The sequence below is a fragment of the Lepisma saccharinum genome, chromosome 6, assembly GCF_977018435.1.
Source record: "Lepisma saccharinum chromosome 6, izLepSacc3.1, whole genome shotgun sequence".
NCBI lineage: Eukaryota > Metazoa > Arthropoda > Insecta > Zygentoma > Lepismatidae > Lepisma > Lepisma saccharinum.
In genome coordinates, this window is record NC_139234.1 from 7,036,327 (window position 1) to 7,055,603 (window position 19,277).

The 19,277-nt window shown below is 37.7% G+C and overlaps 1 protein-coding gene across 3 annotated transcripts in view; it reads right to left on the bottom strand.

Moving 5' to 3' along the window:
- The window catches only part of LOC145988531 (methyl farnesoate epoxidase-like), a 79,260-nt gene that overhangs the window by 9,361 nt on the left and 50,622 nt on the right, over nt 1-19,277 (bottom strand). For 2 of the 3 annotated variants that reach the window (XM_083123433.1, XM_083123434.1), the window contains exons 2-4: nt 5,651-5,751; nt 2,562-2,804; nt 1,298-1,716 (exon numbers count right to left, since the gene is read on the bottom strand). In XM_083123433.1, coding sequence (XP_082979559.1) covers nt 1,298-1,716; nt 2,562-2,804; nt 5,651-5,732 — 744 coding nt within the window. In that variant the 5' untranslated portion in view covers nt 5,733-5,751. Of the gene's footprint in view, nt 1-1,297; nt 1,717-2,561; nt 2,805-5,650; nt 5,897-19,277 lie in introns of those variants that run through there. The other variant, XM_083123435.1, reaches the window with a different exon arrangement.

The following is a 19,277-nucleotide window of genomic DNA, read 5'->3' on the forward strand; positions in this document are numbered from 1 at the left end:
CATGTAATAAAAAAAATAAAACACTGTACGTACCAAAACAACACACTAAAGTCAGGTTTTCAGCTAACATATCACACGTAAAATACTTTTAATGGATATTATTTTCAGAGTCCACACGCCGTGCAGACAGAGGGAGTTTTCTATATCTGCCACATCAAATGTCTCATCGGAAAGTATGCTGAATCCACCTTAGTATTTTCAAAAAGAAGAATGGAATTTGGAAGGGAACCGGACCCCCTGGATCAACCCTCTGGATACGCCCTTGACTGCTTCGGAATCAAATTTCCCCGCTAGTGGCGCTGACTGTAAGCTTTCCGTATACGAGGTGTGGCTAGAAAAAACCGAATTGATGTTGCTGTCGACAAAGGACACGCGCGTCAAGGTCAAACGGTGCATGAGTGTATAACGTGATATCCTGCCTATCGACTGTGTGATTTCCCAGGGCGCGCGGCGATCAGTTCCGCTGTAGCTTGTAGACGAAGTGAATCGTACATCTGTGCTCCGTCGGAAAAATGTTAGTGAAAGTGGAACAGCATATTAATTTGATGTCTCTTATGAAACTCGAAAAATCCGCCACAGAAACTTATGGTTTGTTGAAGGAAGTATACGGACACGAGTGTTTATCACACACGCAAGTGTTTGAGTGGTTTCAAAGGTTTAAAGAGGGACGAGAAGTGATCGTGGAAGACTCGCGTCCTGGACGGCCTTGCACGTCGAAAACGGAGTAAAACATTGCAAATGTCGGTGAATTGATTCGAAAAGATCGTCGCTTGAGTATTCGAGCTATTGCGAAACAACTAACACTATTACATTATGGTGCTGACGATCCTTCGTGAGCGACCAAGAAGAGGACGACCTGGTTTGTGGAAAAGCAAGTCATGGATTCTTCATCAGGACAATGCTCCTGTCCACACGGCATTGTCAGTCAAGGCTTTTTTGGCCAAGCATGGGATCCCAGTGTTAGAACATCCACCCTATTCGCCGGATCTCGCTCCGTGCGACATTTTTTATTCCCAATGGTCAAATCAGCACTGAAAGGAACCAGATTTACGACCGTAGAATCTGTGAAAGCAAAAGCGACGGAGGTCATAAACATGGTTTCAGAAAATGATTTCCAGCACTGCTTCCAGCAATGGAAGATTCGTATGGAGTGGTGTATCGATAGTTCAGGGGAGTACTTTGAAGAGGATAATGTTCGTATTGTACAAAATAACCAATAAAAGATTTTGTAGCAACAGTCCGATTTTTTTCTAGCCACAACTCGTATGTATTGATATTTTAACACGTCGACACTTACCACAATGAAATCATCAAACTCCTTCCTGAGAGTTTGAGCTGCCGCGAAGATGGTTTGGTTTGGGAAAAGCTTCAGGATCAGAGGATAGTTGCAGACCACGCTACCAGAGGCGTCCACGGCGGCTTGCAGAACTCTCGCCATTTCGATTAGCTTCTTCACCTTCGGGTCCGAATGTTCGAACCTCTGCCCTGCCACCAGTTTCCAGATAGAGTTGACGTTGGCGGCTCCCAATACCTCCTGGGCGACCACCGGGGTCCTGTAGCTGGGGCCCAGGGTGCTCTTTAAGGCGTTCAGCATCATGGTCACTTCCTCGTGCACTGCGGACTCCAAGTTTGGACTTCCGAAGCCAAGTTCCCGAAGGACTTGAAGTGTCATGCGCCTCTGTTCCCGCCAGTACTCGCCCTGGGTGTTGAAGAGGCCTGCAACATTGGGAGGAACGTTTAGCAAACAAATATTGAAAACCGATTACAAATAAATGCAAACCGATTTATAAAGTATACTAATAGTGCTCTAGTAACAGCAAATAGTAATTACGAGAAGTTGTTTTATCGAGGATGGTGGAAAAAATTGTATTGACGATTTATCTCTCAATGGACCACTGGCCGGGTACACTATTATATTATTATTATTATTATTGATGTGCATTAGGAAACTTGGAAAAACTGAAACTACATATTTATTAATGAGAGGGATTCAGCTGATATTACATGTAGGCATATATACACTTGTATAACATGGTAACACTGTTAAGCCTTGTTTCCATGTTTAGTGAAACATTCAAACGCTGACCAAGACAACATTTATTGTATAAAAATACACTAAAACGTAAGGTTTTCACCCTACAACAGGGTCTTCTTAGGACAAAGATTCACACTAAAATCAATATTAGTATTTTTATACAATAAATTTTTCCTTGGTCAGCGTTTGAATGTTTCACTTCCATTACATTTATTATAGTTGGTTATTCTGAACCAATATTTATTTTCAATTGTGTACTTCCATTATTTAAATAATATAAAAATAAAAACACAATGCCATGGAAACCTGTGCTAAAGTGCTAACAAATACTCAGATACTCTAATGTTAAAATTTCATTTTCATAAACCTATTAGTTTATATGAAAAAGGAACATGAACCTAGGACAATTAGGATAACATTGTCGAGACATACAATTGAAACTGCCCTTAAGGCACCCCCAAATAAATTAGTCTGCGCACGCCGAAGGTGAGACTGACTTCAGCCAGTGGTCTGTTTCCAGACTTACCGCAAATCTTTCCGCCATCCAGATTCTTCTGGAAGTCTGTGATTGGTCGTCCAGTGAGCTCTTCTTCTTTGAAGGCTTCCCTTATCGCATCCAGCCCTGAGATCACAACCACAGGGACTTGTCCCAAGTAGAAGCCAGTCACTTCGCCATATTTGGAAGCCATCTTTTGAATGGCCTGGTGGGGTAGTGACGCAAGTGTGTTCACCTCGAGGATATTGCCTACAATTGGCCATCTGGGTGGGCCTGAAAGATAACACTTATTTATTCTAGCCGTTGGTTTTGTTGGCTTCAAAATTCAAAATGATTCCGATTACAAATATATATAATAAACAATTATGTAGACGAAATTCTGGACTGTTTCCTATATTCCATGAGTATGTAATCTTCATAAAAAGACAAAAATACAGTCATCTGTAATGTAATCAGATGAAACATTTTGAATTACCCTGCATTTTAATCTGATCATGCGTCATAATCAAATCTTGCACAGAAAGAATTAGAAAGCATTTTTTTCAAACACTTATCATTAGTTTGGAAACTTATAAGCACTAACAGTGTTTAAAATTGGTACCAAACTATTGAAGTAGGCTCTAGTAAAGGATAAAATTGCACTATAAAAAGAGTGAAAGTAGCAAAAGAAAGCAGGAGTAAACTAACATGACAAAAAAAAACACTTTAAGCACAATTACGCGATATAAGCACTAAACATCAACATACATGTATAGCCACTAAAAACGCGTTATGAATCTTAAAACAGCTTGAAACAAATTTCAGATTCCTTTAGAGGAATGAAATAAGCAAAAATCCTCACCCTGTACAGAAAAGAAACTGATTTTTTTGAATTAACGAAAAACATTTGGTTAAGCATCTTGGTATTTGTAAACAAAAAAGTTTGTTGCCCTTTACTAAATTTAGAAATTTACTAAATTTTGGTAACTACAGTAATGTGCTTGGATTTTATATTCTACAGTATTAGCATTAATTCTGGACACTTTTAGTAAAATGTTACTTTTTTAAAAAAAATCTCGAATGTATTCTGTATAGAAATATTATACAAGTTTAAAGACGTCATTCAGTAACTTCAATAATTACATCTAAGTGCAGCATTGTAGTCTGATTATTATTGTCATTGTTGTTTTCAACCACCAGAACGCTTGTGTGCGATTGTTGTATAGTAGGTCAACTGGGAGCATCATTGTTGTACGTCGTTCAGTAGCTTAAAGAATTTCATGTTACTGCAACATTGGTGTCTGATATTTGGTATTTCCTATAGTGTACTGTGGGTTAAGTGTGAGCTTCATTGTTTACAGCAGTTGGCAGCTGACTTTTGTGAAGTAAACATCTTTTAGGTACTGTACGTACGTAAAGCGAGTTGATACGTGATACTAAAATTGCAAATAATAGCTACTAACACATTAATAACACTCCGTTTTTAATGATTTCTCAATGTTATTTTTGATAACGATTTTTCAGAATATTTTTTGAATTTCTCATAATTTTACAAACATTTATATACAAATTATCTATGTGTTATATTCGACAAAATGTTATGTACAGCGGAAGGTATACATTCGAGCGGTGTGACACTTCGCGCCGTCCTGCTGAAAGATGCACCGCTGAACGTCGCCCCAAACAAATCACGAATAGTGGGTAGCAGTTTTACCTTTAAGACCTGTTCTTGGTATTTTTTTTTGCATTAATGCTGCCCTCTAACACTGCTAGGCGGACGACACCATGCCTTGCCATGCTTATGCTTTCACACACCATCACTTCAGCAGAATGCTTCATATTGGCGTTGGTGCACTCAGGTAGCATGTCTTCACCCGTTCGGCGACGCACAAACCTAATTCCATCACTTCCAAAGATGCTGATTTTACTTTCATCGCTCCAGATGACTTTACCCTAATCTTCTTGTGTCCACTCCCTGTGTGCTAACGCCCACTCCACACGCTTATTTCTCTGCTTTTGGTTGAGATAAGGCTTCTTTCTTGCGACCCTCGCTCGTAAACCATTTTCGCAAAGTTTTTGTCTGTCTGTTCGGTCAGAAACTTCTACCCCGGAAGTTCTCAAGATGGCATTAACATCTTTTGCCGTATGCTGACGATCTTGCAGAGAAAGGCGGCGGATTCTACGACAATCTTGAGAAGTTAGTTTTGGTTTCCTGCCACTTCTTGGAGCAGCTTTTTTGCTCACAGTTGCTTCATACAGCTTGCAAACTTTTCTAACGCCTGACTTTGTAGCGCCACCACCCAACATTTTCGCTATTTCTTCATAAGAATAACATTCATCAGGGAGTGGTACTGACTTACTACTTTGACTTGGTGACCAATCAGAGCGTTTTATTGTCTTAGAGCCATTACTTGCAATTTCAGTATCACGCTTCAGCTCGCTCTACGTACCCTTCGTACGTACAGTACCTAAAAGATATTCACTTCACAAAAGTCAGCTGCCAACTGCTGCAAACAATGAAGCTCACACATAACCCACAGTACAGTATAGGAAATACCAAATATCAGACACCAATGTTGCAGTAAGATGAAATTCTTGAAGCTATTGTACGACGTACAACAATGATGCTCCCAGTTCACCTACTATTCAACAATTGCACACAAGCGTTCTGTTGATTGAAAATAACAATAACAATAGTAAGCAGGCTACAATGCTGCACGCAGATGCAATTATTGAAGTTACTGGACGATGTCATTTAAACTTGTTTAATATTTCTATACCGAATATAATTCTTACATTCGAGACTTTTTTAAAAAAATAACATTTTACTAAAAGTGTCCAGAATTAATGCCACTACCGTATAACACACAATCCTTCAGATTTTAGTATCTCTCGTCTTTGTTAAGCATTTTCTATTTTATTATTATGTCTTTTCTTCGTTTATTTTCTGCTTCTACTTTGTTTATGGGTGTATGTATATCCCACATCGTACTTGTAACTTGCCAAACTTACGCGAAGTGACTGATTGACCAGACTGCATGTACCCTCCTCGGACGGCAAAATGAGATTCAGATTCACGTTGCGTTTGGTTTCGCTTGATTAAACACTTCTGCCAGAACTGTGCAGTAAGCAACACTTACCTGGCGGAAACTTTTTTGGCTTTCTGGACAACCACCACAGCACAACTGCAGGCACGGCGATGGAGATGTAGATAAGGGCCATTTTTTGTGTGACTAGAATTCTGGAAAATTGAAGAAAGTACATGTAGTATTTGGATACGTTCAACATCGTCTGCGCTAGCCCGTGTTTGATCTGCGAGTGGACGAAATATTTGTCGTTCTAACGGGGGAAGAAAAAGAGACCTTGGACTTGTAGTAAAAGGCAGACTGCCGTTCTCGGGACTTAAGTAAATATGTGAGGAATAAACACAGAGCGATTGTGTTTGAGCAATACAAAATCGGCACTTCAGTCAAAGGAGCGTTGTAAACGAACGTGACGTCATGTTATTAGGCAAAGATCAGGCAATGCGTTCTGGCTGATAAATCCTGTATATTGTGCACGCAGTTAAACGCACTTAGAGGGGTCCAGAGGGTTCGGACGCCCCTCTTAAAGGGTTGCCTGGTTTGAAAATTAAATAAGTGAAATGTTCTTTTTATATGTAGATGGGATTCGACTGGAATCATGTCAGTTTTGCATTGTTTCATAGGGTGACCAGATATTTGTTGACCAAAAAGAGTATAGTCTATAGGTTGAAGGTGCACATGTACAAAACCTAAAAAGAAAACGAAAATAAGGGTGACTAATTGTTATTGCTTCTATAAAATAGGCCCACACTCTACAGATTCAAATTACTTATGGGTCTAATGTTATTAGCTAATTACAAATACTTTCTCACCAATGGGCACTGTCGTTCATACTTCTGGAATGATTTTGCTTTCTTGAGTATGTTTAATTTGTCCATTATTGCCAGTCCAAACTCTTCACAGGTCATGTCCACATTGAATTTCACTTTCATTACTTGTTCGAGTGTTGACACCAAGAGTGTACTTTTTTCCTCTCGCCAATAAGTTTTAACACTGAAGAGTCTTTCACAATCAATATTGGTAACATTATAGTATAAGGCAAACTGATTTCTTCAAATTTACAGGAGAAAATACTTACGGAAATCATTTTCTGTAGCATTGTGGAAGTTCGTGAATCTAGTTTTGATCCATTTTAATGCGAAAACATGTCGTTTTCTGCGAAAATCTCTGCCCGACATGCTGTTTCTGCTGCCGCCATTTGCTTTCTGCACGAGAGTACAATGTTCCGTGTGTTAAGATGACGCAACCCTATAGTCAGTGTTTCAGCCTCGCCGTGTTTCCACTAGAACATGACGTGTCGAGTATTTTCAATTTTTTTTTACTATGCTTGCCTAACCTAACTTAACCTAACCTTACGGAAAATGGTTTTTGGGGATAACGTGAATAGTTTGTGGGGCTAACGTCAGTGGTTTGCGACGTATTAGCATAATTTCAAATCCGAGCACGAAAGTAGGTATTTTCCAGTGAACGAGGTTGCAACACTGCATAAATCGACAAGACACTCTCACAGCGTGCCCTGAACCAGTACGCTATCGCCCGCCATAATGTGTTACAGAATCGAAATAACAAGTAACAGTAAGTACTCGTAAATGTAAGAAACAGACATTATCTTAGTTAGAAATGCATTATTTCACCTTAGGAAATGTTCCGCATTCCAAAATAGTACATTAGCAATGTAAAAAATATGATTTATAGGTGTTTCCCTTATACTATAATAGTACCCTAAATCTTTGTACACTGACCTTTACTTACCCATCATTGTTTCTTTTCTTCCTGTAGGTTTTAACGCATTTTTACGTGTAAAATAATGAATGAAATTAAATAGCAAGGAAAAGAGTATATTTGGGGATTTTTACAAATTGAAAAGAGTATAGAGTATATGAACCTCTAAAAGAGTATAATACTCTTAAAAAGAGTATGTCTGGTCACCCTATTGTTTCATTTGGTTTATTTTACTTCGCTTCTCTTCCACTTTTGACTAATCATGAAGCTGAGGATGAGTGATGATATGATGAAACTGATGGAGGGACAATCACGGAGAACATCCATGCCCAGGTCAGGATTCGAACCCGAGACCCCGGGCTTCGTAGCGAGCAACAGTATGTACGAAATTAATTCATATTAAGGGACTGAAATACCTATAAATTGCCAAAAAAGACATAAAAAGACCCAAAATATAAAAAAAGGGCCTAAAAACGGAAAAAAGGACGTATGAATATGATCCAAATTAATTAGTAACTTCAGTTTTAATTACATATTTAATGCATAAAAAAATACAAAATTCTAGTGGTATGGAACACACAGTGCGAAAAAACAATATGAATGAAATGCATCTTCTTTCAGACATTATATATTTTTTAGATTAACATAATTTGAAAATTCATATTTGAAGAATCATATTTGGCCTAACCATACTAGGATTACAGAAATAGGACTTCGGAAACCTTACCTCAGTTGGGTAAATATAGTATATATTTTTATTTCTTTACTACAGAAAGGATGTTTAAGAGGTGATGAACTGATGAATTGAGAATGTGTAGTAAAAACGCACTGGAAAGAAGGTGAAGTTGCAAAAAAAGCCGTTAAGACCTAAAAAAAAGGCTAAAAAAGGACCAATAAGCCAGAAAAAGGCAAAAAATGACAAATAAAGCCCACCTTTTTCTGGCCTACAATGACCCAAAATGAACATATATTATGTTGGGCCTCGTCTTCGGACACTGGGGAAAAAAAAGGATATTTCCTCAACTTCCGAGCTCTACTTATAACCTTTTCGTTATCTCATAAAATTTGAATTTTTATATTTTTCTAACTTTTTCGTGCGCAGAAAATTTATATGTTGCACGTTCTTCCTTACAGGAAGGTAAATGAACATTATTATTATGTATTTGCTGTATTTTCATTCTACGCCGCGCTTATCTCACTTTTGCCTAATCGCGACGACGAGGAAGAGCGAAGATTAAATGAAATTGATGAAGGGACGCTAAAAAAGAACAAGCATGACCAGGCCTAGACTTGAACCCGAGAGTCGACCACTTAACGCGCTCGACCATATTACTATTATTAACAGTAATCAGAGGGAAACATTAAAAAATATAATATTTATAAACTATCAATTATTACTTTTTCCCAGCATGCACATTTCCAATGTCATTTATAGAGAATTTTTACATGAATTGTTACTGCATTTTCCGATACATATACAGTGATTTTTCTTATCTACATAAAATTAACGTGTTTTTAGTGATTCATAATCAAGTTTATGCAAGTGTATAAGGTTCTTTACATATTCCCGCACAATGGCCATTAATGTGATCAATGAATTACAAGCATGCTATTATTACCTAACGAACAATAACAGAACGGCCATCAGCTTCACTAAACGAAGTTCACCTCTTTAAAAATAATGCCCTTGGACTAAAACCGAATGCGTGACCTTGAAGGCGCCGAAGACGAATCGTGTTGAAAGTAGTCTTCGAACCCTGTGCTAACAGACTGTGAAATTAGTACTTTCTGTTCCAGCTGCTTGTGGCGTTGATACTTCCTTCCTCCCTACGCACGCAGGTCGAGATATAAGCAGATTTTTATTTGTTATAGCTTATCTATATTTGAAAACTATAGCTGTTTGAAAATTATAATTTGTAGGAGTATTCTGCACATGCGAATAGAGAAAAAAATTGGATAAAAAATAATGCATCGTCTGAAAGTGAGTTCAAAAAAGTAACTGACTTATAGTTACTCATTTTAAAAAATAACTCTCTTACTAGTACTTGAAAAGTTACCGTCAATTACTTTTACAGTTAGTTTCTGTTGAAAACTTTCTTGCGAACAAATTACACACAATCAATGATCATTAATTGTAATAAAATAACTATATGTAGAGTTACATTGCTTTGTTTGTTTCTTGCACGTGATATGTCTTTACATATTTATATTAATGCAACAAATAAAAAAATACGGAATAAGGACTCAGCAAACCACCCACAACACTGAGGAATTGCAATAAAGCGTTGATGTTCTTAATTTAGAACGCAACAAAGCATAGGTTCCTTCCCTTCGGTGAGAATCGATAGCTCTACGGTTCGATCCCCGGTGGAGACACATTGCACAGTCATGAAAGTCCGCAGGATTTTTTCTAGGGAGGGGCAAGGAAAGTATTTTTTCCAGGGGGGCAAACAAGGCACATTTTTCCCAATAATAGTGTTGTTCCCTCAAAAAACATTGCTTAAATTTGAATTTATCATATTCATGCAATAATCAACACATAGTACTGTAGCTGAAATGAAATTATATGTGAAAAATATATAATTTTTGATTGACTTTCATTTTCCAGGGGGGGGCACGGGCCTTGTGCACAGTGGTTCGAATACCACGTTAAACTGCAGGTTGAGTCCTAATTATCTTTGGCAGACTTTTAAGATTGAAAGCAGTGCGCCTCACAGTGATTGATTGATTTCATTTATTTTACTTAGCTTTCTGTGCCACTTTTGGCTAATTTGCGAAGATGGGGATGAGCGATGAAAATGATGAATGGACACTCACAAACATCCATGCGCAGATCGGGATTCGAACCCGGGACCCCTGGAGTCGTAGCGCAATGTGCTGACCACTCGTCAAGGGGGCCGGCTGCTAATCAAGAGTTCTGAGGTTCAGTTTTCGATGAAAGTACATATCATCGGACAGTGGCGTGCCCAGGATTTTCGAAAGTGTGTGTGTGTGTGGGGGTATACATGTACTTTTTCAGTAGTCAACCCTCATTTTCCCATATTTTCCTGCCTTTCACGTTCTTCTTCTTCTTCTTTAGGAGTACTGGAACAAAGGTTATGACACCCCACTCCATTTTGGGAACGCCACTGTCGTCGGGTCACTGACCCGCTTTAAACTGTAGGCATATATATATACACCGTAGAAGTTTGTTCACTTTTTAAGTCCACTTTATGCTCAGATAAGCTTAATTGTGACTGAACAGTTTTACAATGAGATCTGAACCAGTGTGCTGGCGGAGGGGTTACCACAGCACGTTGCTATGCCAGGGGTCCAAGGTTCGAATCCAGACCTGAGCATGTGTGTTCTTTGTGAGCCTCCCTTCATCAATTTCATCATCACTCATCCTCATCTTCGCGATTAGATAGAAGTGGCAGAAAAGCGAAGTAAAATAAACCAAATCAATCAATCTCCGGAGCATGCGTGGGTATTGAACCCCAGATCCCTGGATTAGAAGGCGATAGCTCTACCACTACGCCACCGGGAAACGCCAGATACCTTAGCAAAACAGCAAAGTAATCCATCCTCTCTGCTCACATGCTCACAGAGTTTGATCTGGCTTTGCTAAGATGACAATGCATGTCATTCACAAGTACCCGAACATGCCAGTTATCACGTTTCAAATGCTACCTTCGTCAGTGCATATATCACAGGTGTTATTCTTTCATCCCCCGTCATAATCCAATTTTTTTTCCAAAATCTTTCACCCTTTCTACTTCTCGTATTTGGAACTCACTGCCGCTCGAAATCCGGAACTTATCTTCGGCATATGTCTTTAAGACATAATTAGAACCTTTTTTAATTGGGCACAAATAGTTATCACATTATATGTTAGTGATAAATTGAATACAGTTAGGTGCAGAAAAACACTGAAAACCCTTATTCACCTTAATATTTCAAATCAGTAGTGGGGTTTACGGTACGGACAGCACAACTTTTAAGTGTAGAAAAGGCGAGGCTATTTGATTGAACAATCAGATTTGCTTATACTTAAAACAAAGCCAAGAGAGGCCTATACCCCAATTCTTCAGGTGTGATATGCTCTGATTTTTAAGAAATTCTGAATTTCTAGTGTAGAAAAGGCGAGGGCTCAACAGATAGATTTACCCATACTTAAAACAATACCAAGAGGGGCCTATACCCCAATTCTTCCAGTGTGATATGCTCTTAATTTTAAGAATTTTGAATTCTAGTGTAGAAAGGGTGAAAGCCTCTCAGACAGATTTGCTTATACTTAAAATTATGCCAAGTTCCCATATGATCTTATTGCTTATAGTGTGTTTTTCTGTCAAAATCCCAGGAATTGAATTTTAGTGTAGCTCAGATTGATTCTGCCATGTATATTAATATAAAGCTTATAGTTACTGGGTTCTGAGGCCCAGTGGAGTGTGGTGCATAGCCCCATGGTTTTTATTGCCTTGCAATCAGGAGGCCTCTGGGTTTGAGTCCTGATAAAATGTGAAGCCTCTCCTGATGGCAAAATGTTAATATTGTTGCTTTGTAAGCAAAAGGCTCGGGTTTGAGTCCTGATAAAATGTAAAGCCTCTCCTGATGGCAAAATGTTAATATTGTTGTCTTGTAAACAAGGGGCTTTGGGTTCGAGTCCTGATAAAATATTTAAGATTGAAAACATGTGGCAAAATAATATGTCCACAAGTGAGATTTTGAGAATAGTTGATATACAACTCCCAGATCTGAAAACCTGGTAAAAAGTGTTTTACAATAATATATTGTACAAAAAACTGAATTTTCTTATTTTCTCATGTTTTATAACCACCTCCTCAATACAATAGGAGAAGAGCGGGTAAGCATAGTTAATTGTTTGCGTGCTTTGCTGGCACGCAAGAGACACGCTAGAAGGGAGCATTAATGATTTTTCTGTATGATTCACTGAAGAGGTCATTAATCTTTCTGTGCGTGTAACATGTCTGTAACAAGGAAAATGTAACAAAGATTATTGAGATAAAAACATATTTTCACACAGTGGCAATGAACTGTACCCCCCTCGTGCTAAAAGCAATTCTATTCTGATAATATGAGCCTAGGCAAAGACTTAGAAAATATTATGGCAGTTCAAAATCCAATTTTGTCTGCATAAGGGTCTCAGAACCCAGTAAAATGTGGGCATATTCCATATTGAGAAGTGTTAATATTGTGGCATTGTAATCAGAGGCTTTGGGTTCGAGTCCTGATATAAGATTGAAATACATACAACTGCCCACACATAAGATATTCACTGCTAGCTGATAAACAGTTGAGGTTTGTATGTTGTACATCAGCAAAACTATCACCAAAACCTAGTTACTGCTGTTGTTTGGGTATAAAAGCACCAGCTCAGCCATTAACTGCTGAACCCAACTGATATTTTTATTAAGTATAAAGTTTGGAATTGAAGCCCAGAAAATCTTATATAATAAACAACAAGAAAAAATGCCAAAACAAAAATATTGCAATCAGTGTAATAAAAATATATCTAGTTCTCATTGGGCTAGGCATTGCCGTATTTGTAACTCTAGGAAATGCAGAAAGGCCATGAAAATATGTCCAAGATGCCATAAAATATTAAGCAAGGCATATTACAAATGGCATAAGTGTAATTCTTATGTACAGTCATCAGCATTGCCCCCGCAACCATCTACTTCTGGTCTGAAAAGAAAACACGAAGCACCTGTTAATGCTTCACCTGCAAAGCAGCCACGCTATGCACCCATACATAGCAGTTTTAATGCCCAACTTAGGGATTACCGGTTTGTATCAGAGCCAAGATGCGGCATTGAGAATTTCTTGAACAGTATAAATCCTAATCTCCAGGCAATTCTTAATGTACAAAATGGCTCTTATAAGCTCTCCCTCAAATTGTTTGTACAATATAAGAAGCCAAATGGCACAAAATTTACACAGCCCCACATAACAGAAACTGTACCTGTATATTCAAATGCAAATTCAGACACAATAATAGGCAATTTGATAGATCAATTAAATATCAAACACTCTGAATTTGCAGCAAAAGAGTCCGGATGGAGCCTATGCGGTTCATCACACAAGTTATATGTTCATATTTCTGAATTCAGCCCATTACAAGGATCTACATATTTGCCATTACCTGCCAATATCAAAAACAAAAGAGCCGTGGTCAATATAAAAAACACCGACCAGAAATGCTTTTTGTGGTGTATATTAGCTGCTTTGTATCCAGTTTCAAGGAATCCTCAGAGAATAAGTTATTACAAACAGCATGAATATGATTTTGACGATGTAATGGAGGGTTTGGAATATCCAATGTCTATTCAGAATATTGACAAATTTGAAAAAAGGGCCAGGCACATCAATGGCAAACAATTATCTATTAATGTATTTATTTGTTCCACTGGCAATTGCCCGATAGCACCTCTCAGAATCAGTACACTTGATGATGAATCTGCAATTCCGATTGATCTGCTCTTAATTGAAGGGGATGATACATGCCATTACACTCTAATACATAATCTTGAAGCTTTAGTGAGAACACAACTAGACAAAACTCATACAATATTCAAGTTGTGCAGAAGATGCTTAACTGTATTTGATGGTCAGAAAATGGTGAAAGGGGTTCGTGAAGAGAGTGCAGAAATTGCTAAAAACAAGTTAATTGAGCATCTGAAATACTGTGGCAACCATAAACCTGTTCATATGGTGATGCCTAATCCAAGTGAAAATTGCAAATTCAAAAAATTTGAAGCCTTGTTGGAACACCCTGCATTTATTGTCTATGATTTCGAATCGAACCTCAAACCTATTGCATTCTGTAGCCCAGATCCAGAAGAATCTTCAAGTACACCATACCAGCAACATGAGCCTTCCAGCTTTTGTTTTGTGGTTATACGGGATGGTGTTGTTATTAAAGAATATTCATACATGGGACCAAATGCCATCAAAGAATTTGCACATAGAATAGAAAATGTGTGCCGTGACATAGCATCTAATATTTTGTTGAAATCAAAACCTATGTTGCCTTTAACAGAGGAACAGATTGAAGATTTCAACAATGCAGAAAAATGCCCGGTATGTGATTCTGAATTTTCAGATACAAATATCAAGGTACATCACCATTCTCATACAGATGGTCGATATAAACAGGCCCTGTGTAATAGCTGTAATATTAAGATCAAGAGACCAAGATTTATCCCCATATTTTGCCATGGAGCATCCAATTATGATTTCCATCATCTGATCAGATACGAGGGGTTTGACAAGCAGAATTTAAATATTTTAGCTGAAAATGATGAGAAATATATATCTATTAGCAAAATAATTAAAGTTGATGGTGTTCCTATTCACATAAGATTTCTTGATTCTTACAGATTTTTATCTGCTAGCCTGGCTACACTGGCCTCTCAATTATCTGATGATCAATTCAAAATCACACGTGCTTCGTTTCCAAATCAGGACCTGAAATTAATTAGGCGGAAGGGTGTATATCCATATGACCATGTCTCAGATTTTTCTAAATTTGATGAGTGTTCCCTGCCACCACAAGAAGCATTTTATAGCAAAATCAGAGCATCTGGAATCACTGATGAAGATTATCACCATGCCCAGTTGATGTGGAACAGTTTTAAATGCAAGACATTTGGTGATTATCACATGGCTTATTTGAAACTTGATGTCACTCTCTCAGTTGATATATTGCAAACATTCAGAAAATCTTCCATGCAAAATTATGGACTGGACCCAGTGTATTTTTACAGTGCCCCTGGTCTAGCATGGGCTGCAACGTTTTTGAATACCAAAATGCAATTGGATCTGATCCACGATCAAGATAAGTATCTGTTTATGGAGGAATGTATAAGAGGAGGGATGGTGCAATGTTCCCAGAGATATGCCAGAGCAAATAACAAGCATATGCCTGATTATGATCCAGCACGGCCATCAAATTATATAGTGTATGTAGATGCAAACAACCTCTATGGTCACGCCATGATGCAAAAACTGCCATATGCAGAGCTTGAGTGGGTTGAAGATTTCAAAATTGAAGATCTTCAGGACTTTGATGACAGTGAACATGGCCTCTTCTTAGAGACTGATCTGATAATTCCAGATCATTTGCACAACAAATTTTCTGATCTGCCCCCAATTCCCGAGGTTAGGTGCCCACCTGGTTCTAAACAGAAGAAGCTCATGATGACCCTGGAGCCGAAACAGGGATATGTCATATATTACAAAAACCTCCAGTTCCTGATGAAACATGGTGTTCAAGTGACCAAAGTTGGCAAAGTTTTGAGGTTCAGGCACTCAGAATGGTTGAAACCATACATTGACACAAATACAGAGCTTCGAACATCTGCAAAAAGCCAATTTGATAAGAGCTTGTTTAAATTGATGGTGAATTCAGTGTATGGCAAAACAATTGAAAATGTCAGAAAACATACCGATGTTAAAATAATTACTGACCCCAGCCGGAGCAAAAAATTGGTTGCAAAGCCTAATTTCAATTACAGAAGAATTTATGATGAGCACATGGCACTTTTCAACATGATGAAAACAAAGATTAAGTTTGATAAACCTATTTATGAAGGGGCTGCAATATTGGAATCGTCCAAATTACATATGTTAACATTGTATTATGATGTGCTGAAACCTTTTTATAAGGATCGTGTAAAATTATTGTACATGGACACGGATAGTTTTATTCTTGATATTCAAACAGAAGATGTTTATCAAGATATGTCACAGCCTGAATTGTTTCAATACTTTGATACCAGTGAACATACAAGAATTCAACCCCACAACAAAAAGGTGCCTGGCAAGTTAAAAGATGAGACACTTGGTGATGTTATTGTGAAATTTGCTGGGTTAAGTGCCAAGATGTACACTTTTGAGACATGTAGTGGCACTGTTGCCAAAAAGGCCAAGGGCATTGGCAGAGTTACTGTGGAAAAAGATCTTGAATTTGAAGATTATAAAAATTGCATCAAATCCCAGAGTTCAATCAGAACATCAGAAAATAGAATTCAGAGTGAGAATCACTTGCTGACTTCAAATATTGTAACAAAAGTGGCTCTGGACCCACATGATGATAAGAGATGCATTTTATCATGTGGCATACATACTCTACCATGGGGGCATTGTGATTTGAAAAATGGAAAAAAATGCCCAATTACAGAGCATGATTTGAAATAAATAAACATGCCTATGAACTTATTTGGGTTCAAGAAACAGGCTATTATGGACCTGCCGACACCACAACCCTCTCCTGATTTACAATCTGTAATGTCTAAACTGAGTGGCTTGTTAATTATTCATCTGAACAGCATATTTACAGATAATGATGAAGAAACAGGCAAAACATTGTACATATTTAACAATAATTTAAATCATTACCAATTACCTGTAGGTGGGCAATTGCAATTTATTACAACCCCTGAGGGTGATGTTAAAATTTCAGTAGGGAGAAATATTTATAGAATTAAGCACTCAAACATGATTTCTGGCACTGTATATACTGTTTCTGCTGGTGACTGCTTATATATTGAGGTCCCTGGATCTTATGACAAGCTTATACCCTTTTTTATAGAATTAAGAATCAGATACTCTATAATAAATAACCACTAAAACAAAATGCCTAATGATATATTTGGCCATACAAGACATGAAGATCACAGTGATGAGATTTTGATGCTTGATGTCAGAGTCAAGAAATTAAGAAGTGATTTACAAGCTTTACAAACCACACTCAATGCCAGTCTTCAATTAGAAATTACAAATTTGCAATCACAATGCATGGACCCTCTTCTTAAAATTGATTCCGAACTCAAACTGCTGCTTCAGAAATATACTGATTTGGCAACATTAGATAATTTTCAAAGTTTAGAAGAAGCTGTAGCAGCTCTTCAAGCCAAATTTAAGACCCAGGCTAACAACTCTGAGCAATTGAAGCAACAATTGGAAGAGCAGATAAATAATGTCCAGGCACAGCTCCAAACAATTGTCAAAAGCATAAAATCACAAGAAGATTTTGATCTAGTCATTTCCACTCTGAAAGAACAGATTCAGTCACTCCAGATACCTAACCTGGATCCTCTACACAATGCCATAGCCGAGGTTAAAGAAAAAATTGAGACACTTGAAAATTTTATGAACAACTTGCCATCTTCTGATGCTTTGAATGCAATAACTCGGAGTGTAGCAAATATTAAGCTGCAACTTGAAACATATGAAGATTTTGGAAAAATTCAAAGTACCATAACCCATCTTGAGGGTACAATAGCAGCAGTGCAAAGTGATTTGGCAAATGTACAAGAAACTCGCCTGCCTGGGATTGTAGATACACTTGTCAGTGTCCAGCAACAAATCACAAAGCTTGAAAACCTCAACACTGAATCTGAACTATCTCATTTTCATCACTTGATCGATGATATCCAAACAAAGCTTGAAATTTTACAACAATCCACACCCTCTCAGGCAGATATAGCCCTGCTCCAAAATGCTATGCAAAATGTGGCTGATGCTTCTGAATTAAATAATGTGAAATTGGCACTTGAATCTTTGCAAAATACAGTATCAAATCTTCCCACATCACAGGAACTTAAAAATATTAAGAGGGCAGTGAATCGCATATTGAAATCAGAAGATATCAAGAATATCCAAGCAGAGATCAAACAACTCACTCAGACAGTAGCCACTCTTCCAACCAATCAACATATTAATGAATTGCATGCCCTATTTGAGGATATCAGAAGACAGGTCCATGATCTTACTGCTCAAAATTCAAAATTGGCAGTTGTTGAAAATTTGCAACAAATTGTAGCTAATATCAAGCAACAGCTAGGGACCATGGAATCCAATCAAGCAAATGCTCTGTCTGTTTTTGCCACCCAGCTTCAAGAGATTGTGCAACAATACAAGAAACTTATTGTGGACATAAAAATCAAGCCAGGCCACGATGATGTTGTTAGGACCATCAATGAGCACCTTGAATCTGTAACAAGCAGATTGCTTACAGCAGAAAAGGAAATAACAGGCATAATCGAGAATCCAAAACATACAGTAATTCTTGAATTGTACAGCATCCCCAACAAAGAATATGATTCACCATTTACACCAGGTGGCAAAATATATATGCTGTCCCCTGCACAATTTTATTACCAATTTTTTGTTGGGGGCACATTGAGACCAATCAAGATCAAATATTGGCATCAGCCACAGGCACACCACTACCCCACTTTATCAATAACAAATGCTGACAACAAACCGAAAATCACCAGTGTAGAGTTAGAGGATTTTACAGACCCCAATACATTAGAAACATCTTATGCTGAAGATGATGGCTCTCTGGAATTTAAAATACAAATAGGGGACAAATTATATTTAGAAAATCCTGCAGTATCAGCTGCTGAACACCCCATAGTTGCAATATTCTTGTTTTCATATTATGTCTAGAGAAATTATAGTTGATGAATTACACAGACAGGCCAGACATAATTTTAAGAGACTCCCAGTAGTCACAAAGGGCATAGATGATTTATGGCAGAGCGACTTGATTGAGTTGTCAAGTGGGCAGTTGAAAAACTTAGACAAAATCAACAAGGGCTACAAGTATCTACTCACTGTAATAGATACATTTTCAAAATTTGCATGGGCTGTGCCACTCAAATCCAAGACTGGAAAATGTGTTACAGAAGCCCTCAGGACAATCATCAATCATTCAGGAAGATCACCGCGCTATTTGCAAACAGATAATGGCAAAGAATTTTATAATTCAGTGTTTCAACAATTTATTAAAAGCCAGGCAATAAAACATTACTCGAGTTACAGTGATCTCAAAGCCTCAATTGTAGAGAGATTCAACAGAACCTTAAAAAATCTTATGTATAAACAATTTACACTGCAGGGTAATTATAAATGGCTTACAATCCTTCCAGAACTTCTACATAAATATAACAAC